At 46.4% G+C, this 26,415-nt stretch overlaps 3 protein-coding genes across 4 annotated transcripts in view; all 3 read left to right on the forward strand.

Annotated features, from left to right (window-relative positions):
- The window catches only part of LOC113452063 (kunitz/BPTI-like toxin), a 126,051-nt gene that overhangs the window by 54,212 nt on the left and 45,424 nt on the right, over window positions 1-26,415 (forward strand). The gene's annotated exons all lie outside the window — the stretch shown is intronic.
- Window positions 9,554-14,377, forward strand: LOC113452232 (kunitz/BPTI-like toxin). 2 transcript variants are annotated; one of them, XM_026723680.2, is made up of 5 exons: window positions 9,554-9,609; window positions 10,312-10,608; window positions 11,064-11,225; window positions 13,094-13,255; window positions 14,223-14,377. In XM_026723680.2, the coding sequence occupies exons 2-5, from the start codon at window positions 10,524-10,526 to the stop codon at window positions 14,270-14,272; spliced, it is 459 nt and encodes a 152-aa protein (XP_026579465.1). In that variant the 5' UTR covers window positions 9,554-9,609; window positions 10,312-10,523; the 3' UTR covers window positions 14,273-14,377. The 2 variants fall into 2 exon arrangements, with proteins under 2 accessions (XP_026579465.1, XP_087788096.1); XM_087931970.1 differs by lacking the exon at window positions 10,312-10,608 and having other exon boundaries at window positions 9,570-9,609.
- LOC113453347 (kunitz/BPTI-like toxin) lies at window positions 17,772-24,880 on the forward strand. Its single transcript, XM_087931933.1, is given in 5 exon segments — window positions 17,772-18,002; window positions 18,441-18,547; window positions 18,550-18,604; window positions 19,685-19,840; window positions 24,813-24,880. Coding segments are annotated over 5 exon segments (471 nt in total). The 5' UTR covers window positions 17,772-17,917.

Below are 26,415 nucleotides of genomic sequence, written 5' to 3' on the forward strand. Positions count from 1 at the left end.
TCATAATTATGTATAAAAAACACAACAATGTGAATGAATTAAAGCACAAACTCCTAACATTATATCTAAAGCATAAAGTAACTTGGCGAATTTCAGACACTTCTTCATTTAACATCTTAATATTCTCAACAGTATCATAAAACATAGCAACAGTAAAATTATTTAAAATATGAATATCTCTATAGTTCATAGCTATTCCAAAAGGTGGGTACATGCATACAAAGCTAACAATTAGTTACATTTAAACTCTTTGCTGCAATCCGAACGTCCTTGATGTAGGAATTTTCTTTCCATAAATTATCACCAAGGTCTCTAGTTTCTGAGATAATGGCAGCTCTTGGGGACGCCTGATCTAGTCCACCCTCCTTCCAGCGCAGAAATCCTCAGAGCTCCCTGGAGAGATTCTGTCCCACCTTTGCTTGGAGCCCCCAGTGATGGAGCCGCACAAGTCCGGGGGTGGGGGGGGAGGTTGCTGCCCCATGGCTCCCTGGCTGTCTCCCAATTAGGCCATTCCTCCTGAATTTCAGCTTTGGGTTTCCATGGTTCTAAGATTAGTCGGGTGACACATTGGAGGCAGTTCTGCGCAGAAACCTCATAACCAGATGTTTGCTTTTACAGCATGACCAATGAGGAGACCCTCCTGGATTGGATCTACAGTTCCAACTTGACCCCAAGAGCCTTCTTATGCCCTGGACCACCCTGGAGACCCTCCCCCCAAACCCCACCCTGGGCTCATTCCTTCTTCTCTGCAATAAAGCTTTGGTTCCAGCTGCCCTCTTGGTCTCCGGTGTCTCCTTCATTCCCTTTGGGGGCTTCCCCTCCCCACCTTGACCTGTCTCTCTCCTCCCCCCCATGTCAGAGGAAGAGGGGCTGAGAGGCAGCGCATCGATCCCCCATGTGGCTTTCCAGAGAGAAAGTGGGAGGGATGCCTCTCTCGGAGGCTGAAATCCCTGAAACTCAGGGTAAGTCTGGAGTGGAAGCAGAGACTCTGCTATGGCTCCTCACGGATGCTCTGGCTGGAGGCCGTGAGGAGATCAGAGAAAGTTTTCTGCCTTTATTTAAATAAGTAGAACAGAAAGAGAAGAAGAGGGGAAAAAACCCAGGAAAATAAAACAGGAGATCAGGAAAAACGAGGGCTTCCCGTGTTTCTCCGCGCAAAATCTCTTTTACCTGCCACCTGTTTGTAAGTTACTTGCGACTTCTTCTCCTCGAAATGGAGGGAGGGAGGGAGGCGATTGGAAGCAGGATCAAGGGTTTTGCGAAGGCAGGCGTCATGGTGAGGCCGTCCATTGGGCTGGGACCTCTCCTCATAGATCTGTGTAGAGAGTCAGCACCCACCCCTCTCCTAGAAGAGCGAAATATTCTAGGAAATCTTAGAAAGGCCGAATCGTATATTTCCCTGGATGAGAAGAGGAGAAACACGCTTTAAAGACAAAGCAGCTTCCTGCGGCTCCCTGCCCGCCCTTCAGCTCCAGGCTGACGGGATGAAGACCTGGCCCTCAGGAAATGATAGAATTGCCCATCTCACCACCTGGCACCTGGGAAGATTGCATCATACAACACTCCATTGAAGCCCTGTGGTCCAGACAAAGCCTACAAAGTTAGCTAAGACCCTCCCGCCCCTGGGAGTCTGACAGCCAATGGGATACATTCCTTGCACAGGAACAGGAAACACTGAGGTGGGGCCCAACAGACGGTATAAATCCAGGGGATTCTCAGCATCCCTTCCCTTTTTCGCCCAGGAGCTCTGAGGAATGTGGTCCTGTCCACCGTTATACCTTCTTTCCAAGCAACTTCCATGAATCCAGTGTCTTTTTCCCCACTTGGAACTGAACCCAGAAGCATAATTCTTCCAACATCTGGAAGGGACCTTGGAGGTCTTCTAGTCCAACCCCCTGCTCAAGCCCTAGAGTAGACCATTCATGACAAATGGCTGAACAGTCTCTTCTTAAAAGCTTCCAGTAATGAAGCAACAATAATCTGTTCTGCTGGTTAATTGACCTCATAGTTAGGAAGTTTCTGCTTAATTCCAGGTTGTTTCCTGGGCTACTTGGAGAATAAGTTGACCCCCTCCTCTTTAGGGCAGCCTCTCAAATCCTGGAAGGCTGCTATCATGTCTCCCCTAGTCCCTCTTTTCTTTGGACTAGCCAAATCCAAATCCTGCAACCGTTCTTCATGGGTGTTGGCCTCTAGGCCTTTGATCGTCCGTTGTTCTTCTTTGCACTTTTTCCAAAGTCTCAACATACTTTTTGTAATGTGGTAAACAAACTGGATGCAGGATTCCAGGTGTGGCCTTGCTAAGGCTTTACAAAGCGGTACTGATACTTCATGTGATTTTGTTACTATGCCTCTGTTTATAAAACCTAGGAATGTGTTAGCTTCTTTGGTTGCTGCCAGACACGTCTGGCTCATGTTTAAGTGATCGTCTACTAGGACTCTGAGCAGTGGTGGGATTCCAAAAATTTTACTACCGGGTCTGTGGGTGTGGTTTGGTGGGTGTGGCGTGGCTTGGAGGCGTGGCAGGGGAAGGTTAGTGTAAAAGCCCATTCTCTCCCCACACCGTAACCTGCTTTCCAGTTCTGTTCTCCTGGGCAGGGCAACCAAAGAAGACCCAGCCAATCAGCTGGGACTTGGGAGGCGGAGAATAGATGGGCGGGGCCAGTCAGAGGCGGGATTTGCCGGTTCTCCGAGCTACTCCAAATTTCTGCCACTGGTTCTCTAGAACCTGTCAGAACTGGCTGAATACCACCTCTGACTCTGAGGTCCCCCTCACAGTTACTATCTTTGAGCCAGGTTTCTCCTGGTCTATATTTGTCCTTTTTTCCTGCCTAGGTGTAAAATCTTCCTTTTCTCCACATTAAATTTCATGTTGTTGGATAGGCCCCATTGTGCAAGTCTGTCATTGGATACTAAGTTTGTCTTCTGGGGGTTTGGCTATTCCTGCCAGCTTAGTGTCATCTGCAACTTTGAGGAGTTCCCCTTCTATTCCCTCCACTAAGCCATTTATGAAGATATTGAAGAGTCCTGGGCCTAAGATGGAACCTGAGGTACCCACTGCTTACTTCCCTCCATGTAGATGTAGTACCATTAAGAACTACTCGTTGAGTACTGTTTGTCAGCCAGTTGCAAAAACATCTGTTGGTGATGCTGTCTATCCCACATTTTACTAGCTGATCCAAAAATAGGTTGAGGTCTACTTTGTCGAATGCTTAATGAAGTCTAAGTATACTATGTCCACAGTATTTCACTGGTCTACTAATTTAGTCACTTTGCCAAAGAATGAAATAAGATTGGTTGGCATGATCTGTTTTTAACAAACCCTTGCTAGCTTCTAGTTGCAACTTGATTTGATTCTAGATATTCACAAATTTGTTTTGTTTTCCCTGAGTATCTTCCCAGGCATTGATGTTAGGCGGATTAGGGTAGTTCAAGTCTCCCACCTGGATGGAGTAGCCTTCTTTCTCAGCCCAGCCTCCCTCACAGGGCTGTTGTGAAGAGAAGAGCGAAGTGCAACTCCTGGAGATGGTGATATAAGTCTAAGCATTCCTGGTGATATACATCTAACCAGAGAAAACACTTTTATTTCTCCCGTTTTATGTCCCAGATGTGCTTCCTAAAATGCTGCCTTCATCCTGCTGGCAGGTGGCACCACCTGGCCAGGTGTTTGTGCTCAAAGCCTCAGGAAATCTCCCCCCCACACACACACCATGGTCTGTCCCAGAATGCCCTTCCCTGCCCGTCTAAGGCAAAGGGTCACTCCTGAAATGAGGCCGTCCTTGCTCTGCTCCAAGCGTTCCTCTTGCGCCAATCCTCGTGCAACACGCCGAACAAACCAGCTCATTCAAGGCTCTGGTCCTCCTTAAGGGGCTCCCGCAGCTGTGTTTGCAGCTGTGGCGAAGAGCCCTTCCAGCCAGCGAGAGCTGGAGGCTTCTCACCTCCTCCTAGAAAAACAGGATAACTGAGTTGGAAGGGATCTTGGAGGTCATCCAGTCCAACCCCCTGCCAGGCAGGAGACCCTATTCCATTCCAGACAATGGGTTGTCCAATCTCTTCTCAAAAACCACCAGCGATGGAGAACCTACAACTCCTGGAGTCTGGTTTCTCTTCCGGGGAAAACCTCACCTAAAGAAAAAAGAAAAAAACAGGTATTGCCCCTCGCCCAGCATCTGGGGCAGAATGTCTGCTGGGGTTCCCCCTCCATGAGGGTGAAGGGGCCCCCAAAGGTCAAGTGTTTTCAGGAGGCAACTGGACTTTCTTGTGGGGTTTTTTTTTTTTTTGAAGACGTTTCCCTTCTCATCCCAGAAGCTTCTTCAGCTCTGACAGGATCGTGGAGATTAGTCAGAGGTGAAGAAGCTTCTGGGATGAGAAGTGAAACGTCTTCAAAAACAAAACAAAACAAGGAAGTCCAGTTGCCTCCTGAAAAAAAAAAACAAGGACTTGGAAGACTGAGAATCTCTACAGACTTTTAGGGATAAAGAGAGTTCCCCTCCCCCGAATAATTTATTTATTTACTAACTCAATACCCTATGTGGTCAGGTTTAGTTTTTGGGGAGGAAAATAAGGGGGAAAAAAATTCTGTCTCTGCCTACCAGCATCCACCATTATTCATCTGGTTAGCATCCTGTCAGTGTGTGGGAGAGTTGAGGGCTGTTTGGAAACTGAAACAGTATTGGTTGTGTGAGCAAGAAGGAGACAGCAAGGAGCCTGGATGTGGCTTAGCTCAACTGTTCTGTACTAAAGCTGCTTGGCGCTGTGAAACTGAGACTGAAACTTCTCTGTTTCAGTTGGAAGAGATTTCTTTCCAGGTGGGGAGTGGGAGTAGAACTCCTTCGCATCAGAACCAGTTAATAATAATAATAATAATAATAATAATAATAATAATAATAATAATGGAAATACTCTAAATGCTCTGATGGTCATTTTAAAGAATCCTTTCTTAGCGAGCACCTAGAAGCCAAGAAGAACTTATGGGCCAAATTTCAAGTTTGTAGGCATTACGGTTCTGGAGATTTTGTGATGATGCTTGAGTGGTATTTCACTTTTATATATATAGATTTATCCTATGGCACCATCGCGTTACATTTTGGGGAAAAAAAGCACAGGAGACCAAAATGCAAAATATAAATACCCAAAATATTATAAACGTATGTTAGGACGTTGAGACTCTGGAGAAAGTGCAGCAAAGAGCAGCCAAGGTGGTGAGGGGCCTGGAGGCTAAAACATACGAGGAAGGGTTGCAGGAACTGGGCCTGGCTTGTCTGGGGAAGGGAAGGATCGGGGGAGACATGAAGTCCCCCGTCTGAACAGGTTCTGCAGCTCCGTCTCTCTAGCACAACTCCGCTGATAGAGGCAGCGTAGAGAAGAGCAACAAAGATGATCAAAGATCTGTAGATGAAATCATACAATGAATGGTTGAGGGAACTAGGAATGTCTGGCTTAATGAAAAGAAAGACTGAGGGCGACATGATAGCAAGAGTCCCAATATCTCAGGGGCTGCCCCAAAGAAGATGGAGCCAAGCTATTCTCCAAAGCACCAGAAGGCAGGACCAAGAAGCAGAGGGTGGAACTTAATCAGGAGTTACTACAGAAGCAACCTAGAACTAACGAGGGATTTCCTGACAGTGAGAACAATTAAGCAGTGGACGGGCTTCTCTCCAGAAATTGTGAGTGCTCCATCACTGGAGGGTTTTAAGAAGAGACAGGACAACCACTTGCCTGTCCGCCGTGAGCAAGGGGTTGGACTAGAAGATCTCTGAGACCGTCCACTGATTAATTGTTCACACCGTCAGGAAATTTCTCCTTAGTTGTTGAGTCTCTCTTTAATGATCTTCCATCCATTTCTTCTTGTAATGAGGTAATTGTGGATTTTATTTTCTTCTTCCAGAGGATAAACTGTTCCATGCAATTTGCATTTCCTCCCCATCTTCGCCCAGAAATTCAGAGCCACACCGAAGAGCAGAGGACCAGGAAAAACCCTTGTGGCCCCACCCTTGGTATCTCCTTGGTGGATCCTTGGTGCTCTGAGAACCTGGTTTGCATACTGATCACCTTTCACTGCCGTTCCTGGTGATGTCCTCAGGGCAATAAGATTGGTCCATGAATAGGAAGGGTTGGCACACAGTACCTTCTCCTGCCTGCTAGTGATATTGATTGTTCCTCTTTCATTAATCCTGTCCCTCCTTAACCAGGATTGGTTAATAGATGGGCGGTGGGTGAGGGAGGAGCTCCCTGGGGTAATTAGGGTTCTCTGCTAGCAGTTTTTATTTATGTATTTATTTATTTGATTTGTCAATCGCTTACAAGATAATAGGTATAAGTATATACATAGTTATGAATACATGAAATGGGTACATATAAGAAAAATAAACAATAGGACAGGGACGGTAGGCACGTTGGTGCGCTTATGCAGGCCCCCTAGAGACCTCTTAGGAAAGGGGTGAGGTCAATAGTAAACAGTCTAAGGTTAAAGTTTTTCAGGTTTGGGGAAGAAACTACAGAGTCGGGTAGAGTATTCCAGACATTGACCCCTCTGTTATTGCTGAAGTCATATTTCCTGCAATCAAGTTTGGTGCGGTTAACCTTGAGTTTGTATCTATTGTTTGCTCTTGTGTTGTTATGGTTGAAGCTGAAGTATTCATTGACAGGTAGGACATTGCAATGGATGATTTTATATACTATGCTTAGATCAGACTGAAGGCAGCGTAGTTCAAGGTTTTCTAGGTCTAGAATTTCAAGTCTGGTGGCATAAAGTATTCTACAACAAGTAGAGGAGTGGAGAACTCTTCTTGTGAGATATTTCTGGACTTTCTCAACTGTGCTAATATCAGATATGTAATGTGGGTTCCAGACTGATGAGCTGTATTCAAGTATTGGTCTAGCAAATGTTTTGTATGCTCTAGTTAGTAATGTGATATTACCAGAGAAAAAGCTACGTAGGATTAGGTTAACAACTCTTAATGCCTTTTTGGCTATGTAGTTACAGTGGGCTCTAGCACTTAGATCATTAGAGATGAGTACTCCAAGATCCTTGACAAAGTTTGGATCCTCAACAAGGTCTTGACTATTTAGCTTGTATTTTATTTTCTGATTTATTTTTTCTGCCAATATGTAAGACAGAGCATTTATTTGTTGAGATTTGAAGTTGCCATTCATTTGACCATTCTGATACATAGTCAAGGTCTTTTTGAAGGGTAGCAGTATTGTCAGTGGTGCTGAATAGCTTTACATCTTCAGCGAAGAGAACGCAGTTGCTCTTGATATGATCACAGAGGTCATTTATGTAGAGTATGAAGAGAGTTGGTCCTAGAACACTGCCTTGGGGGACACCACAGGTAGAGAATTTGATAGGACACTCCCAATTTTGACCATTTGTTGTCTGTTTGACAGGAATGCTTTTATCCAGTTATGCAGTAGTCCAGAGATACCATAAGATTTTAGTTTTAGGAGTAGTTTGTCATGTACCACTGAATCAAAGGTTTTACAGAAGTCTATGTAGATTGCGTCTATTGTTTTGCCCTGATTGAGTTGTGTAGTCCATGTGTTTTTGCAGTGTAAGAGTTGCAGATTGCAGGATAGTTTTTTTCTGAAACCAAATTGTTTATTGGAGAGTAGGTTGTTTGTCTCTAAGTGGAGGATAATGGATTGGTTAATAATTGATTCCATGACTTTACAGGTGACCCCAACTAGGCTGGGCTCTCCCTTTTTGAAGATGGGGATGACCGTGGCTTGTGACCATAGGTTAGGCAAGGAGCTGGTCCTGAAAGATTTTTCAAAGATTATGCTTAGAGGTTCTGCTATGGCAGTGGATAGCTTTTTAAAGAAGTAGGCACATATTCCGTCCGGTCCAATAGATAGAGATGGTTTTAGATTGCGTCGTGCTTTGTCAACATTGTCTTCTGTAAAATCGATTTGTATTAGATCATTGTAGTTGTCTGTGGTTCGGCTAGGAAATCCTGGGCATGATCCATTGCTGTTTACAAATACTGAGCCGAGGAATGTGTTAAAGATGTTGGCTTTAATGGTGTTGTTGTTGCAGTCTTTACCATTAGGTCCTTTCAGGGGAGGGATGGACCTTGAGACTTTTAGTTTGTTGTTTACAAAATTGTAAAAAGCGCAGGTGGAATTGGTGCGTAGAAGGTTTTCCTCTTGTTTAATGTGATAATTGGTGCATTCAGTCTTTATCTGGTGGCATTTTTGTATCGGCTTTTGAAATTGGCAACGTGACCAGATTTGTTTTTCTGCCAGAGTGATCTGTTTTTGGATTGAAGTTTCCTTATTGTTATGGGTAATCTGGTTTTTTTGTGTGTGTTTGGGGAGTTGTTGTTGGTACATATAGTTTGATGACTCTTTTGACTTCAAGTAAAAATATGTTGTAATGGTCTTCAACAGTATTTCATCCAGTGAATAGAGATTGCCAATCAAGGGATGAGAGATCGTTGTTTATAAGATCATAGTTGCCTTTTTTGAAGTTATAATTGGGGATTACGTCATTGTGATGATTTTTGTGGGGGTGTATGTTGAGGCAAAAGTCAATCATATTGTGGTCACTGCTGGAAAAGGGTTCTTTAGTTTGTTTTCTGTAAATTAAATTCAAACTATTGCAGAAAATGAGCTCGAGACAGTTGTTTAGTCTAGTGTTGTTGGTTACTAGTTGTTCCAGTCCCAGATTTGTAACAGCACTGTAGAAGGTTGCGTGTGTGGGTTCAGTTGTACATTCGTTTAGGGTCCAGTTAATATGAGGTAGATTGAAGTCACCAAGAAAGATAAAAGCGTATGGGCAGGATGCTGCCCATGTTAGTAGTGAATTTAGCTTGTTTACATGTTCGATGTCATAATCAGGGGCTCTGTAACATAGTAAGAATCGAAATGTGATATTTAAGGATAGTTCACCGATGATTGTCTCCGGAAGAGCAAGCTCCTGGGTAAGAACCAATGGAAACTCATAAGTTTCACAAGACAGAGAGAACTTCAACTGCAGTGAGAGATGGATTTGGATTAGGCAAGGTCTGAGAATGCAGGAGAATTCCCATTTGTTGCATAGCAATAAGCAATAAGGCTCATCGATACCAAATATTAAAAACAGCATCCAAATAGCAATTGTTTTGATTTTGCAAGATTGCAACTGGTGTAGCAGGGCTGCTTAGTTGCAGTTCAGATGTTGGGATGGAGGCTGGGTTGACCCTGTTGGGTTTCAGAGATGCAACAATTCCGTCTTACCAAAATGATCTGCAGGATCACTTCTTTTAAAAAAATATTTTTATGAAACATATTTCATCATTTTATATCACTTTTGCAGTCTTTGCAGCGCTCCAGCATCAATAATACTCATATATACATATCAATCACGTTCCTTTTTTCTTCTTTAACTATATACATTGCCATTAAGTTTAATATACCTCTTAAGTTACCTTTATATCTAATCTTTACTTCTATTTTCTCACCATTTATATCATGTGTCCCAGACTAAATAATATTTCATTTCCCCTCTTTCTTTTAATTCTAATTTTAGCTTGTCCATCTCCACACAATCTAACACCATTTTTTATCACTATTCCCTCAGAGTAACTTCTAATGGATCCTATTTCATGGAACAGACGGGAAACTCCAAAGGTAAAAGTACAGATTAGGAGAAACCCGGCTCAAAATCAGGAACTGTGAGGGACTTTGGAGTCCAAGTGACAATCTCTTAGACATGAGCCAGAAGTTGTGGCGGGAGCCGAAAAGGCAAACACAATCCTGGGTTGTATAAATAGAGGCATAGAATCAAAACCAGGCGAAGTATCGGGGCCACTTTATAAAGCCTTAGTAAGGCCACACCTGGAATTCTGCATCCAATTTTGGTCACCACATTGCAAAAAAATGTTGAGACTTTGGAAAAAGTGCAGAGAAGAAAAACTAGGATGATCAAAGACCTGTGGGGGTATGGGGTGTGTGTGGAAACAAATGAAGAACGGTTGGAGGATTTGGGTTTGGCTAACCTAGAGAAAAGAAGGACTAGAGGTGACATGACAGGAGTATTCCAGTATTTGAGGGGCTGCCACAAAGAGGAGGAAGGGGTCAACTTATTTTCTAAAGCAATCTGGAATTAAGGAGAAACTTCCTGACAGAACAATTCACCAGTGGAGCGGCTTCCCTCCAGAAGTTGTGGGTGCTCCATCACTGGAGGTTTATAAGAAGAGATTGGACAGCTATTTGTCTGAAATGGTATAGGGTCTCCTGCTTGAGCAGGGGGCTGGACTAGAAGACCTCCGAAGTCCCTTCCAGCTCTATTCCATTCCATTCCATTCCATTCTATTCTGTTCTATTCTATAGGGAGAACTGGGACCTGCCTAGCTTCCCCCAAACTGGCCAGCCCATCCAACTCTCAGGTTCCCTACCTGTTGTTCAACCATCTTGTGAAAGAGGAAGGAATTCGGATTCTCACTGCATGAAGTCATCCTGCTTCCTGGATCTGGAGGTGTGAAATTCCCAGCGGGGAGAATAAATAGAGCCAGCAGCCCAAGGGTGAGGCAGACGGCTTCATCATGTCTTCTGGAGGTCTTCTTCTCCTGCTGGGACTCCTCACCTTCTGGGCAGAGCTGACCCCCGTCTCCGGCCAGGACCGTCCAAGTGAGCTTTCAGAAAGATCTGGAGACCCTTGGAAGGGAGGGGCTGAAGAGATCAGAGTTCTCCCCCAGGGAAGGGAAACCAAAGAGCCCCAGTCTAGAACCTCTGGCTTGGTGGGGCTTCTCCTGGGGAGGTTCTTGAGATGGTGGTTGGGTGTCAACTGAACAGGAGACAGAAATGGCAGGGGGTCCCAAGAAAGAGAGGTGCAATTTTAGGGGAAGACTGACCTATCTTGACTCAATGCAGCAGCAGAATTGGGATTTTGAGCAACAGGAACAATCCCGTCAGCCATCTGGTTGAAACCCCAGAGAAGGAAGGAAACCAAGTGAAAACATCTTCCGTGGTTCTCGACTGCTTGCAATCTGAGCATGCTAGGAGGGCACCAGGTTGGGGAAGTGAACTGAAGATGTTTGTGCTATCTAATCAAATGACATCCACCCTCTTTCCATTTGTCACAGAGTTCTGTCATCTTCCTGCTGAACCCGGACCATGTAGAGCAAAAATAACTCGCTTTTACTACAACTCGGATTCAAAACAATGTGAAAAGTTTATTTATGGTGGATGCCAGGGCAATGCCAACAGGTTTAGGACCTACGATGAATGCCACCGCACCTGTGTTGGTAAGTAGGGAAGGGAAGGAGCTGCAGACTGACCTCTTTGTTGAAAAAAACCTGCTGTCTCTTAACACTAAGCATAAGATGGGCTAACGAAACATCGTGCTTCTCACAACAGGGACTCGTTGTCAATCGGGTTGAACTGTTAAAACTTGGGTGCTCTCTGAGCTGGGTGGCTTTTAAACTAAGGAAGCATCATCAGTCCTGGAAGTCAGGGGAGTTTGCAGAGGGGAGGAGGGGGGAGGGGGAGGAGGTCTTTGCTGCTCTCTGAGCCTGGTGGTTTTCTTGAAGACATTTCATTACCGAAGTAGGGAACATTATCAGTACCAGAAGGGAGTGGGGTTGGCAGGGAGGAGGTGGAGGTGGAGGTGGAGGAGGAGGAGGAGGAGGAGGAGGAGGAGGAGGAGGAGGAGGAGGAGGAGGAGGAGGAGGAGGATTAATGCTCTCTGAGCCTGGTGGTTTTCTTGCAGGTGTTTCATTACTGAAGTAGGGAACATCATTGTTAGGGATACACCCTAGCAGAATCTGCACGGCAGTCAGGCAGGCAGGCAAAATATGTGAGATAAACGTTTTTGTAGCTTACACTCAGTAAAACAGATACAATGTGCTAGTTAAATAGTTTATTCCAGTAAGCGTTATAGCATAGTCAAAACAGTCCATATATCATTCACCAGTTCAGTCCGTCCGGGGATTATTCAGTTGCAAAGTCCAGTGTCGAAAAAGAGGTCAGTAAACTTACGAATATCAGTCCAGTAATATATCTCCTTGCAGTAGAGATATGAATAAGTCAAACCTCCTTTCTTCCTTTGACGTTCAAAAACTCAGCAGCAGGGAACACGCAGTTAGCAAACCATCAGTCCAGCATAGTCAGCAATCCAGCAGGTTCTCTTGCTCCCTCTTATGGCGGTTTCACAACCGCACCCAAAATTACATGCTTTGCAGTTTAAAGTGACACACACTTAAACTTACTATCATAGTTTATATATATTATTTTACCCAAACTACGTTAGGTAACCTTGTTATTCCTAATAATCATCAATGCTAGAAGAGTGTGGAGTTTGCTCTCTGTTTACATACTTCCACTTGCATAATAAGCCTTGGTGGGGGTGGGTTTTTCTTCATGATGTTTTCTTGTTTTGGGTATTGTTTTCTGCTGGGGTTTTTGTCCCTGTTTATGGGGATATTGGCATGATGGCTGCATCCTGCCCAGTCCATGAACCACCAAGGACCCAATTCTAGGGGTCCCGATTTAGCCTAAGAACTTCAGGCAACTTCCGAGAGGTCCAAGGACAGGCTGTCCAGCCTCTGCTTTGGGAAGGGTCCTGTCTTATCCCCCCACCCCAACCCCGTATTTGGGGAGGGGACTGTGGGCAGTGGCGGATTAAGGGTCACTGGTGCCCTAAGCACTGACAAATCTTGGTGCCTCCCTCTTTTGTTTTATCAATTTGGGTTTTTCTCTCTCTCATCTTTTTGGTGCCTCCTTTGGGCCTGGTGCCCTAAGCATGTTCTTAGTCTGCTTAATGGTTAATACGCCACTGGTTGTGGGAATGTGCAGAACCAGCACAGAAAGTCTCTGCCCCTCCTTGGAATTCCTCCTTCCTCTTTGGTGGAAACTGGGGTTGTACATGTCCACCCCCGATCCCAGCCAAGAGAAGGGGGGGGCATTTATAGTCTCCCCCTGCCCCCCCTGGAGTCCTGAAAGGTTGACTCCAGAAGGAAATGGATCCACTCTGTGGGAACAGAGATGGGATCCGGCTCCATCCTAAATGTAAGGAGATGTTTTGGGTCCTGAAAGGCCCAGAGATGGGATCTTTCTTGATCTGGGATTCCAATTCTGGAGGATTCTCTCAGCCTTGGGATCTTCTCCTTTGCAGAAAAACCTGGAGTGTGTCCCCTGGGTCCTCAACAACAACAACAACAACAAAAACTTCCTTGTCTCGAGAAGTGTCAACATGACTGGAACTGTCCTGGGGAGCAGAAGTGTTGCCGTTACGGTTGCCTGACTGAGTGCAGGGACATTGTCTATATGATACACGGTAGGTCCCATACATTGTCCCCTGTGCACTTTGCGTAGACCAAAGGAGAAGTCGTGGGGGGTCTCCTAGGCCTCAACGTGGTCCGGGCACATGCAGGTTTCTCTGGGATCTTCGAGGCTCTCCTCATGTCCGTCAAAGGGAGAGCAGGTGCCCAAAAGGAAGGTGCCACGATGCTGAAGCAGAACCTGGTGTGGTGGGACCCTCCTTCCAGACCGATATCCACACATATCTGTGGAAGCCCTCAGACTGACCCTCCCCCTCCCACTGTCTCTTGACCTCTTCTCCTCTTGAACCTCCATCGGTAGAATGCGCCACCGCACCCATTTAGCTGCTGCTTGGCACTGTATTGAAAAAAAATGGCCTTCTTCATGGCCGTCATCCTGGTCAGAAAGCCAGAAGGATCCAGGCAAAGAGGACTTCCAGGAGAAGCAGAAGCTATGATAGAAGACCTTTGCCCACTTTGGCCCAGCTCATCCTCTTGGCAAGTTAGAAAGCTCCTGTGAGCATGTCCTTGTCCGTGTTCCAAGAGGTGGCCTTGAGGTCTCCTAGAAGGAGAGGATTGGGGGAAACACTGGAGGTCATCTAGTCCAGGGGTCTCCAACCATGGCAACTTTAAGACTTGTGGACTTCAACTCCCATAGCTTTGCTGGCGGAGGAACTCTGAGGGTTGAAGTCCACAAGTCTTAAAGTTGCCAAGGTTGGAGACCTCCGATCTAGTCCAACCTCCTTCCAATACAGAAATCCTCAGAGCATCCTAGAGAGATTCTGTCCCATCATTGCATGAAACCCCCAGTGATGGAGCCCCATAACTCCAACGGAGAGGCTGCCCCATCGCTTCCCTTCTCTCCCAATCAGGACATTCCTCCTGATTTCAGCTTTGGGTCTCCATGGTTCTAAGATGAGGAAGGGAGAAGCACGGGGTTCAATTCTGGGCAGAAACCTCATATCTGAACGTTTCTTTTTACAGGATCCCCAACGAAGAGACCCTCCCGGATTGGAACAACTGTTCGAACTTGACCCAAAGAGTCTTCTTCAGTCCTGGACTACCCCGGAGACCCTCCCCCCAAACCCCACCCTGGGCTCATTCCTTTCTTTCTGCAATAAAGCTTTGGTTCCAGCTGCCCTCTCGGTCTCATGTGTCTCCTTCGGCCCCTTTGGGGGTTTCCCCTCCCCACCTTGATCCATGTCCCCCCCTCCCGAGGATGAGGGGTTGAGAGGAAGCACATCGTTCCTCAATATGACTCTCCAGAAAGAGTGCGCAGAGGAAGGAAGAGTGCCTTTATTCAATGAAGGGGAACAGAAAAGAAGAAAAACAGGAAAAGAACACAGCAGGAAAAACATTAGATACAGGAGGGTTTCTTTTGGGTGTAGATACACGTTTACTTTACACATAATAGTTGTCCATGCAAAGTCTCCTTTGCCTGCCACCTGCTTGTAAGTCATCAGTAACGTCAATTCCTGGGAGGAGAACCCAGAGCCTCTGCAGCAGAATTGCTCCCTTGGGCCCCTTCTGATGTCCCCCAAGGCTCCTCAAAGGCCTTAGTTGTCTTCTCTCCAGAATGGCCACTCCAGGATCTTCAGCCTGTTCCCATAAGCCACGTCCAGGAGGCTCCATGTCACCTGGCAGACCCATCAACGGTCAGAGGGTTGGAAAGATTGCAAATGGGTGTGTGGAGCCTCCTTGGCTGCAAGATGTTTTCTGTCCTGTCTGTCTTCCCTGTCGAAGACATTCCCATCCCACCATCCTATCAGAGCTGAAAAAGCTTCTTGGATGAGAAGCAAAACGCCTTCAAAGACAAAAGAAGAAAGTCCAGTGGCCTCCTCAGAAAGCTCCTTTGCGACAACCATGATCTGGATGACGGAGAATCTCCATAGACTTTCGTTCCTCCTTCGTTTATCTGTCCTTGTTCCTCCTTAACCAGGGTTGGTTAATTATAGATGGTCATTGAGGGAAGTGGTCTCTTAGCTGATTTAGCATTGCCAGCTGGCAGTCAGAAGAACCCACGGAAACTCTAAATTTCACAGGACAGGGAGAATTTCACCTGCACCGAGAGACGGATTTGGACTAGGCAAGGTCTGAGAAAGCAGGAAAAGTCCAGGAAGTTATTGCATGTCAATAAGCCTCATCGATACGGAACATTAAAAACAGTAGTCAAATAACAATTGCTTGGGTTTTGCAAGATAGAACAGAGTAGAATCAGAGTTGCAAGGGACCTTGGAGGTCTTCTAGTCCAACCCCCTGCTCAGCCTGCAACCCCCTGTAACATTTTAGACAAATGGTTGCCCAATCTCTTCTTAAAAACCTCCAGTGTTGGAGCATCCACAGCTTCTGGAGGCAAGGTGTCCCGCTGATCAATCGTTCCAACTGTCGGGAAATTCCTCCTTAGCTCCAAGTTGCTTCTCTCCTTGATCAGTTTCCATCCGTTGCTTCTTGTCCTGCCTTCAGGGGCTTTGGAGAAGAGCTTGACTCCCTCTTCTCGGGGGCAGCCCCTGAGATTTTGGAAGGCTGCTATCAGGTCACCCCTATTAGTCCTTCTTTTTGTCAGACTAGACATAGTTCCTGCAACCGTTCTTCATATGTTTTAGCCTCCAGACCCCTAATCATCTTTGTTGCTCTTCTCTGCACCCTGCACTCCGTGCAATTTGTGTAGTAGAGCTGCTCAGTTGCCCTTCAGATGTGGGGATGGATTCTGGGTTGACCCTGTGGTCAAGAGGGAACAATTTGATCTTAAAGAAACAATCTCCGGAGTCATCTCTCAAAGGAGTTTTTTGTAAGAGGCAACTGGACTTCTGGTTTTTCTTTGAAGACCTTTCACTTCTCATCCAAGAAGCTTCTTCAGCTATGAATGGATGGCAGGGAAGGGAAAGATTTGTATGCAACTGTCTGTAAGGAGTGTAATCCTTCCATTCCCTGCCATCCAGTCAGAGCTGAAGAAGCTTCTTGGATGAGAAGCAAAACGCCTTCAAAGAAAAAACAGAAGGTCCACTCGCCTCTTGAAGAAGCACCTTTGAGACAACCATGACCTGGAGGACGGAGAATCTCGATAGACAGATCTCCAGGGTCCCTTCCAATGGATCCTTCTTCATAGAACCAAAGCTACAAGTACAGATTAGGCGAAACTTGGCTCGAAAACAGGGAGTGGAAGGGGCATCTAGGAGTCTTAGTGGATGATCGCTTATCCTTGATTGCATAAACCAGGGGGGTCCAACCTTGGCAACTTTAAGACTTGTGGTCTTCAACTCCCAGAATTCCTCAGCCAGCTTTGCTGGCTGAGGTCTGGGAGTTGAATCCAAAGTCTTAAAGTTCCCAAGGTTGACACCGCTTGCTGGCTGAGGAATCGCTTTGCTGGTTGGACACAGCTTTGCTGGCTGAGGAATTCTGGGAGTTGAAGTCCACAAGTCTTAAAGTTCCCAAGGTTGGACACCGCTTTGCTGGCTGAGGAATCGCTTTGCTGGTTGGACACAGCTTTGCTGGCTGAGGAATTCTGGGAGTTGAAGTCCACAAGTCTTAAAGTTCCCAAGGTTGGACACCGCTTTGCTGGCTGAGGAATCGCTTTGCTGGTTGGACACAGCTTTGCTGGCTGAGGAATTCTGGGAGTTGAAGTCCACAAGTCTTTAAGTTGCCAAGGTTGGACACCCCTGGCATAAACAGAATCAAAATCAGGCAACGTATCGGGGCCACTTTATAAAGCCTTAGTAAGGCCACACCTGGAATTCTGCATCCAATTTTCTGCTCACCATATTGCAAGAAAATGTTGAGACTTTGGAAAGAGAAGAGAAACTAGGATGATCAAAGGCCTGGGGGGAAAAGAAACGAAGACCGGCTGCAGGATTTGGGTTTGGCTACTCTCGAGAAAAGAAGAACTAGGGGGAACATGATAGCAGACTTCCAGGATTTGAGAGGCTGCCACAAAGAAGAAGATGGGGGCAAGCTATTCTCCAAAGCACCAGAAAGCAGGACAAGAAACAAGGGATGGAAACTAACCAAGGAGAGAAGCAACCTGGAATTAAGGTGAAACTTCCTGATAGTGAGAGTAATTGATCAATGGAACAGCTTGCCACCAGAAGTTGTGGGTGCTCCGACACTGGAGGTTTTTAAAAAGAGATTTGACAGCCACTTGTCTGAAATAGTAGAGGGTCTCCCACTTGAGTAGGGGGCTGGATTAGAAGACCTCCAGATTATGTTCCATTCCGTTCCGTTCTTATTCTATTCTATTCTATTCTATTCTATTCTATTCTATTCTATTCTATTCTATTCTATTCTATTCTATTCCATTCCATTCCATTCCATTCCTTTCCATTCCATTCTTATTCTACTCTACTCTACTCTACTCTACTCTACTCTACTCTACTCTACTCTACTCTACTCTACTCTACTCTACTCTTGTTCTATTCATTTGTACTGAAAGTGAGTGTCAACATTTTCAGGGAGATCTAATAGCAGGGAACATGACAACAGGGCCCCGCCTAGCCTCTCCCAAAGGGTCCATGAATCTACATTCCCAGATTCTCCGCTCCTTGTTCCACCATCTTGTGAAAGAGGAAGGAATTCGGATTCTCACTGCATGAAGTCATCCTGCTTCCTGGTTCTGGAGGTGTGAAATTCCCAGCGGGGAGAATAAATAGAGCCAGCCGCTCGAGGGTGAGGCAGATGGCTTTATCATGTCTTCTGGAGGTCTTCTTCTCCTGCTGGGACTCCTCACCCTCTGGGCAGAGCTGACCCCCGTCTCCGGCCAGGACCGTCCAAGTGAGCTTTCAGAAAGATCTGGAGACCCTTGGAAGGGAGGGGCTGAAGAGATCCGAGTTCTCCCCCAGGGAAGGGAAACCAAAGAGCCCCGTCTAGAACCCCTGGCTTGGTGGGGCTTCTCCCGGGGAGGTTCTTGAGATGGTGGTTGGGTGTCAGCTGAACAGGAGACAGAAATGGGAGGGGGTCCCAAGGAAGAGAGATGCAATTTTAGGGGAAGGCTGACTTATCTTGACTCAATGCAACAGAAGAATCGGGATTTTAAGCAACAGGAACAACCCCGTCAAACATCTGATCCAATCCCCAGAAACCAAATTAAACCATCTCAGATAGCTCTCAACTGCTTGTAATGCTAGGAGAGTACCAGGTTGGGGAAGTACCTTGAAGACTTTTGTCCTAGCTAATCAACTAACATCCCCCTCCCCTCTCCATTTGTCACAGAGTTTTGTCATCTTCCTCCTGAGCATGGACCATGCTTAGACATTAAGTATGCCTATGCCTACAACCCGGCTGCGAACGAATGCCAACAGTTTTCTTAAGGTGGTTGTGGGGGGGAAATGCCAACAGGTTTGAGACCAAAGATGAATGCCACTACACCTGTGTTGGTAAGTAGGGAAGGAGTTCCGAACCGGCCTCTTCACTGAAAAAGAACTGCTGCCTCTTAACATTAAGCATATGATGGATTAATGAAATTTCGTGGTTCTCACATCAAGCTATGATTGATTCAGTAGAAAGGAATTTGTGGAATTTCTGATGTTCTCTGAGCTTGGTGGTTTTCTTGAAGATTGTTTCATGACCAAACTAGGGAACATCATCAGTGGAGTTGGCAGGGAGGAGGAGGAGGAGGAGGAGGAGGAGGAGGAGGAGGAGGAGGAGGAGGAGGAGGAGGAGGAGGAGGAGGAGGAGGAGGAGGAGGAGGAGAGTTATTTTCTTGTAGACATTTCATGACCCAACTAGGGGACATCATCAGTGCAGCTGAGTGTGGGGTTGTTCTCTGTTTAGATACTTCAACTTGCTCTGCAAGTCTTGGTAAGGGTTTCTTCTTGATAATTCCTGGATTAGGGAATTGCTTTCTGCTGGATTGTTTGCCCCTCGTTATGTGGATGTTGGCATGATGGCTCCATACTTCCCAGTTCATGAACCACCAAGGACCCAATTCTGAGGGTGCCCAGGTGCCTGTGCTGAGGGAGCCACTCAGAAATACAATGTCCCCATTCAGCCTAAAAACTCCAGGCAACTTCCAGGAGGTCCAAGGAAAGAAGACCGCTCTGGTTGTCCACCCTGTGCTGTGGGAAGGGTTCTGTCTTACTCCCCTCTGTATTTGGGAAGGGGGATATGGGAATTTGCAGAGCCAGCACAGAAAGTCTCTTCCCCCTTACTTCCTGGAACTCCTCCTTCCTCTTTGATGGAAACCAGGGTTGTGCATGTCCACCCCCTGATCCCAGTCAAGAGAAGGGGGGGGGCATTTATAGTGTCCCTCCCCCCAGGGTCCTGAGAGGTTGACCCCAGGTGTAAATGGATCCGCTTTGTGGGAAAAGAGGTGGGATCTGGTTCCAACTGGGAATGCATCATTCTAGATATACGGAGATGTTTTGGGTCCTGAAAGGCCCAGAGTTGGAATCTTTCTTGATCTGGGATTGCAATTCTGGAGGATTCTCTCAGCCTTGGGATCTTCTCCTTTGCAGAAAAACCTGGAGTGTGTCCCCAGGCCCCTCAACAACAACAACAACAACAACTTCCTTGTCTCAAGAAGTGTCAACATGACTGGAATTGTCCTGGGGAGAAGTGTTGCCCTTACGGTTGCCTGTCTGAGTGCAAGGACATTGTCTATGCGATGCATGGTAGGTCCCATACATTGTCCCCTGTGCACTTTGAGTAAACCAAAGGAGAAGTCGTGGGGGGTCTCCTAGGCCTCAACGTGGTCTGGGCACATGCAGGTTTCTCTGGGGTCATCCAGGCTCTCCTCGTGTCCATCAAAGGTGGAACTTAGGTAAGAAAAAAAAGGAAGGTGCCACGATGCTGAAGGAGAACTTTCTGGGATGGGCCCTCCTTCCTTACAGGTCCCGATCATGGTGGATTTCAAAAAAATTGCCTACTGGTTTGGAGAGCTCACTTTGCGCGCACATGTGCAGGGCTAAGAGACCATCCTCTGCATCGACGCTGGTGGAGCTGTGCTGTTTCCTAGCTCAGCTGAGGTAAGGCAATCCACTCTCCATGCAGATCAGCTGGGCTAATAAACAAGAGGATATAGGAGAGGTGACGGTGGGGGCAGGTGGGCAGGGCCAGCCAGAGGTGGTATTTGCTGGTTCTCCGAACCTGTCAAGCTTTTTGCTACCGGTACGCCTGAACCGGTCTGAACCGGCTGAATACCACCTCTGGTACTGATCTGCCTTAGGTGGAAGCCCCCAGGCTGACCCTGCACAGCCCCCTCCCACTGTCTCTTGACTTCTCCTCCTCCTGAACCTCCATTGGGAGAATGGTGGCCACCCAGTTCAGCTCCTGGCTGGGCAGTGTTGGAGAAGGCGGTTCTCCTGCCAGGCTGGTCAGGAAGCCAGAGGCTCCAGGTGATCAGGACTTCCAGGAGAAGCAGAGGCTGGGATAGAACTCCTTGCCCACTCTGGTCCAGTGGATCCTTTGGGCAGACCAGAACTGGTCCCAGCTCAGGAGACAGGAAGGTCCAGAGCTTTGTCTGGAGAGCCAAAGAGAAGCTCACATTTCTGACTCTAAGAAATGCTTCCTGCCTGAGTTAGAAAGCTCAAGTGAATAGGCCCTTGCCCATGCTCCAAGTGGCAGCCCTGAAGTCTCCTGGAATGAGGAGGTGCTGCAGGCCACCAAGTCCATCCTCCTTCCAGGGCAGGAAGTCCCCAGAGCACCCTGGAGAAATTTTCTCCCACCTTTGCTTGAAACCCCCAATGATGGAGCCCCAGAACTCCAGGGGGGAGGCTGCTGCCCCATCGCTTCCCTTCTCTCCCAATCAGGACACCCCTCCTGATTTCAGCTTTGGGTTTCCATGGCTGTAAGATTAAGCAGGGAGAAGCACGGGGTTCACTTCTGGGCACAAACCTCAGACCTGAACATTTGTTTTTGCAGGGTCATCAACAAAGAGACCCACCCGAACTGGAACTACTGTTCGAACTTGACCCAAAGACCCTTCTTCTGCCCTGGACCACCCTGGAGACCCTCCCCCCAAAACCTTCCCCTGGTTTCATCCCTACTTCTCTGCAATAGAAGCCTTGGTCCTGTCTCAGGTGCCTTTTTCTGCCCCTTTTGGGGTTTCCCTCTCCATCCCATGTCTGAGGGGCAGCGCATCATCCCCGATGTGGTTTTCTAGAGAGAATGTGCAGGGGAAGCATCTCTCGGAGCCAGAAATCCCTGAAACTCAGCCCCTACAAAGGGCTTACTCCAGAGTTAAGTCTGGGATGGACCCAGAGACTCCGCTATGGCTCCACATGGATGGTCTGTCTGGAGGCAATGAGGTGACTTAGTGAAAACTTCCTGCCTTTATTTATTAAAGCAGAACAGGAATAAAAGAGAAGCAGGGGGGGAAAAAAGAGAGAAAAAGAAAATAGAATGACTGGAAAAATATTCGATCTTTGAGAGCTTCTCATGCATGCAGATATTTCTCTGTTTGAAACCTATTTAACGTTTAAGTATATGTTATTATAGCTGTCCACGGAAAATCTCCCCGGCCTTCCACCTGTTCCTAAGTCACCAGTAACTTCCTCTCCTGAACATAGAGAGGCAGGGAGGGAAGGAGATTGAAAGCAGGATCGAGGTTTTGTGAAGGCAGGCACAACGGTGAGGCCATCTGCTGGGCTGGGAGCTCTCAGCTAATCAGAAAAGAGCTGGGAGGGACCCCGGAGGTCCTCTAGTCCAACCCCCTTCTCAGGCAGGAGACCCTACACCATTTCAGACAAGTGACTGTCCAGTCTCTTCTTTACAACCTCCAGTACTGGAACACCAAGAACTTCTGAAGGCCATCTGTGTCACTGGGTAAGTGATCTCACCGTTAGGAATCGGCGTAGTTCAAGTCTCCCATCTGGAGTATCTGGGCGGACTTTAGAGAAGCCTTCTATCTCAGCCCAGCCTCCCTCACAGGGCTGTTGTGAAGAGAAGAGCTAAGTGCAAACTCCTGGAGGTGGTGATGTAGGTCTATGCATTCCTGGTGATATACATCTAACCAGAGCAAATACTTTTATTTCTCCCATTTTATGTCCCAGATGTGCTCGCTTAAGTGCTGCTTTCATTTTGCCAGCAGGTGGCACCACCTGGCCAGGTGTTTCTGCTCAGATTCATTCAAGGTGTGCTCACACGTGAGGGAAGCCCCCCCCCTTTTCCCAGAAGAATGAATTATTTTAGGAAATATTAAAAAAGGCAGAATATTATATTTCCCTGGGTGATAAAAGAGGAAACACGTTTTAAAGACAGAAAGCAGCTCCCTGGCCCAAGCAGATATTTGGTGCCCATTATGAAATATTTGATTCTCCATATAATCACAGCGGAAAGAATTGCGTTGGCCCAATGTTGGAAGGGCGTTCAAATGCCAACAAATAATTTGATTACTCAGAAAATACTTGACTGCGCTGAAATGGACCCACTCACACAGAAACTTAGGAATAAGGAAGACTCAAGATATATTACAGCTTGGGATAAATGGTCTAAGTGGATTAAAGAGAAAAAAAACAGGAAACTAAGAGAGATGGTTTTGATGAATGGAGTGGTTAAATTAAGAACGTTTATCAAATTAAGAAAGGAATAGTAATAAAATTATTACCAAGAAAAAAATCACACTGTCTTAGTTGATCAGAAACATACGTTTTATGGGTTTATTTATTATGTATTCGTCGTATATATAGATTTTGTCTGCAACATAAAGTTGTATTTGATGGATTGTACATAGTGCTTTTATCTTTTAATCTTTAATAAAGTTTTCTTTTAAAAATTAAAAAAAATAAAACCAAATGACCAAAAAGAAAGAAAGAAAGAAAGAAAGAAAGAAAGAAAGAAAGAAAGAAAGAAAGAAGGAAGGAAGGAAGGAAGGAAGGAAGGAAGGAAGGAAGGAAGGAAGGAAGGAAGGAAGGAAAGCAAGCCTGGGTCAGTGTTGTAATGATGAGGCAGTCGAGTTGTTTGATAATGAACAACTGAATCATGATGATCTTTATTGGAGTCTAGTCTTGCATTTACACACATTTTTAGTAATCCTCCAACATTGGTTAACTTTGGTTACTGCTTAACTTTCGTTACTGTTTAGCATAATAGTAATTAACACAATTAATTATCTCTAGTTAAAGTCTAACATATGTTTACTTCCTCTCTCTAATCCTCCTTTAGATTACAGACTTTGTTTGCCTGAGTTGTATTTGCTTGTAAACATTCTTTATCTGAGGTTTGCCATCCGAGATTGGAACATTCCTGCAATGACAACTCTACAGGTCAGCCTATCTACAAGACAAAAGACCTCTGGCTCCAGGGTGATGGGATTCAGACATGACCCTCCAGGACACAATAGGATCAACCCATCTAGCAGCCGAGCTCACCCCATGGCACGGTCGCTGGGGACACTGCATCCCCCAGGAAGCTTCAACCAAGCCCGGGACTCAGACAACCTACACAGCCAGCTGTGACTCCTACAACAGCCAATAGAAGACATATTCTTGCACAGAAACAGGACGTTGACATGGAAAGCCCAAGAGAAGGTATAAACACCCTTCTCAGCTCCATGCCCAGTGCTTCTGTTTCACCACTAAACCATCTTTCCAATCAGCCTCCGTGTTTCCAGTGTCCTTCTCCCTGCTTGGAATTGAACCAGACAGATATTTCTTCCAACACACAGGTCCAGCTGTGTTTGCAGCTGTGGTAAAGAGCCCTTCCAGACAGCGAAAGATGGAGGTTTCTCGCCTCCTCCTGGGAAAATAGAGAACATCAGAGTTGGCACATTGGAGGGCCTCTACTCAGGCAAGGCATCCGATACTACTTCAGACAAGTGACCGTCCAATCTCTTTTTTAAAACCTCCAGTGATGAAGCACCTACAACATCTGGAGAGAAGCTGTTCCACTGGTTAATTGTTCTCATTGTTGGGACATACTTTCTAGTCCAAATTCTTGCTCAAGCAGCAGGCCCTACACTATTCCAGACAAATTGCTGTCCAATCTCCTCCGAAAATCTTCCGGCAACGGAGCGTCCCACCACTTCTGCAGTCATTCCACTAATTAATGGTTCTCCCTGTCACCAAATTTCTCCTTAATTCTAAGTTCTATCTCCCTTTAATGATCCTCCACCCATTTCTTCTTGTAATGAGGGGCTGGAAGAAATATCCATCTGGTTCAGTTCCAAGTTGAGATAAATTGTTTCTTTTATTTTTCTTTTATTTTTCTTATATGTACCCATTTCATGTATTCATAACTATGTATACACTTATACTTATTATCTTGTAAACAATTGACAAATAAATAAAATAAAATAAAGAAATAAATAAAAAGGCGCTGGAGGCAAAATGAAGGCTGGCGGCCGATTGGAAAGATGGTTTATTGGTGAACAGAACCACCAAGCACATGCCATCATGGGTAGTTGACCACACGGAGTTAAGAGAGAGTGCCTTTTTGACCTTTCCTCGGGCTTTGCACTTGAACTTCCCGTTCTTTTGCAAGAATATGTACTCTGTTGGCTGTTGTCAGACTCCCAAGGGGCCACGTGGGGTCATATTGGTCTGAGATAAGTTTGGTTGAAGTTTGATGGGTGACGCAATGTCCTTAGGAGATTGCAATGCAGTGGACTCTGTGTCTTCTGCGAAATGGTCCTATTATGTCCCGAAGGTCTTAATCCCATCACCCTGGAGCTGAAGGTCTCTTGTCTTCTAGAGAGGCTGGCCCAGTCCTGCTGAGGCTATTAAGAAAGGTGGGGGCTGTTTTCCAAGAGCCTGTTTCTCCTTTAGGAAAATATAATATTCTACCTTTTGAAATATTTCTCAAAGTATTTCATTCTACAAGAAGAGGGGTGTGTGCTAACTTTGTTCACAGGTAGTTTGGGGGTTTTGTTTTTTTTCTTCCAGAGGATTAGTTATCCCATGCGATCAATATACCCCCCTCCTCACCCAAGGATTCAAAGCTTCATGGAAGAGCAGAGGACCCAGGAGAAACCCTGGTGGCCCGTGCGTTGATACCTCCTGGTGGATCCTTGGTGCTCTGAGAACCTGTTTGCATATTGATCGCCTTTCATTGCCGTTCTTGATGATGTCCTCAGGGCAGATAGATTGATCCATGATAGGAAGGGTTGGCACACAGCGGCTTCTCCTGCCTGCTTGGGATATTGATCGCTCCTCTTTCATTAATCCTCTTCCTCCTTAACCAGGATTGGTTAATAGATGGGTGTTGAGGGAGGGGTCCTCCGGCCTGACTAGCATTGCCAACTGGCAGTTAGAAGAACCAACGGAAACTCCTAAATTTCACAAGACAGAGAGAACTTCCACTGCAGGGAGAGATGGAGTTGGATTAGGCAAGGTCTGAAGGCTCAGGAGAAGTCTAAGCAGTGGCTGCACAGCAATAAGCCTCATCGATACCAAACATTGAAAGCAGCATCCAAGTAGCAACTGCTGGGTTTCTGCAGGATTGCAAGTGGCGCGACAGGGCTGCTCAGCTGCAGTTCAGAGGTGGGGATGGAGGCTGGGCCGGCCCTGTCAGGTAAATCCTGCCAAGAGGGAAGAGGAAACTGGTCGCTCAGTGTTGGATTGCTGGCTCCTGGGTGCTCTCTGAGCCTGGTGGCTTTCTGGCACACATTTCATTACACAACTAGCTCATCACCGCTACAAGAGAGTGGGGTTTGTAGAGAGGAAGAGGAGGATTGTGGGGTCATTGGTTGTTTACTTGCAGGTGTCTCATTACCCGTTGCTAGAAAGGAGTGGATTTGAGGAGGAGGAGGAGGAGGGGGGGGAGGAGAGGGAGGAAGAAAAGAGGAGAAGGAGGAGGAGGAGACTGTGGGGTCCTTGGTGCTCTCTGAGCTTGGTAGTTTTCTTGCAGACATTTCATGACTCAACTAGGGAACATCATCAGTGCTAGAAGGGAGAGGGGATTGCTTGTTGGATTCTGGATTCGTACCTTGGCTTGGTTACCATTTATGGACTCCAGAGTGTGCCTGGATTTCGATTTTTGTGTGTCTGGATTTGTAGACTTGCATCTTCCCTCCTGGACTTTGTGACCCTGTGCCAAAATTGAACAGTACCAGACTCAAGAGAACTTCACATCTGCTGCAAGTGGGGCCTTGGGAAATCACATTAGGGGCTCGGAGTACCCCAATAAAGACCTTACACTTCTGGGGTGTACTTGAGGGACCTGGCTAGCCTCCCCCAAAGTGGCCAGACAATCCGACTCTTCTTCCACCCTCTTGTGAAAGAGGAAGGAATGTGGATTCTCACCGCATTAC

The sequence above is a fragment of the Pseudonaja textilis genome, chromosome 3 (genome assembly GCF_049901715.1).
Source record: "Pseudonaja textilis isolate UNSWEBS1 chromosome 3, rPseTex1.2, whole genome shotgun sequence".
Lineage (NCBI taxonomy): Eukaryota > Metazoa > Chordata > Lepidosauria > Squamata > Elapidae > Pseudonaja > Pseudonaja textilis.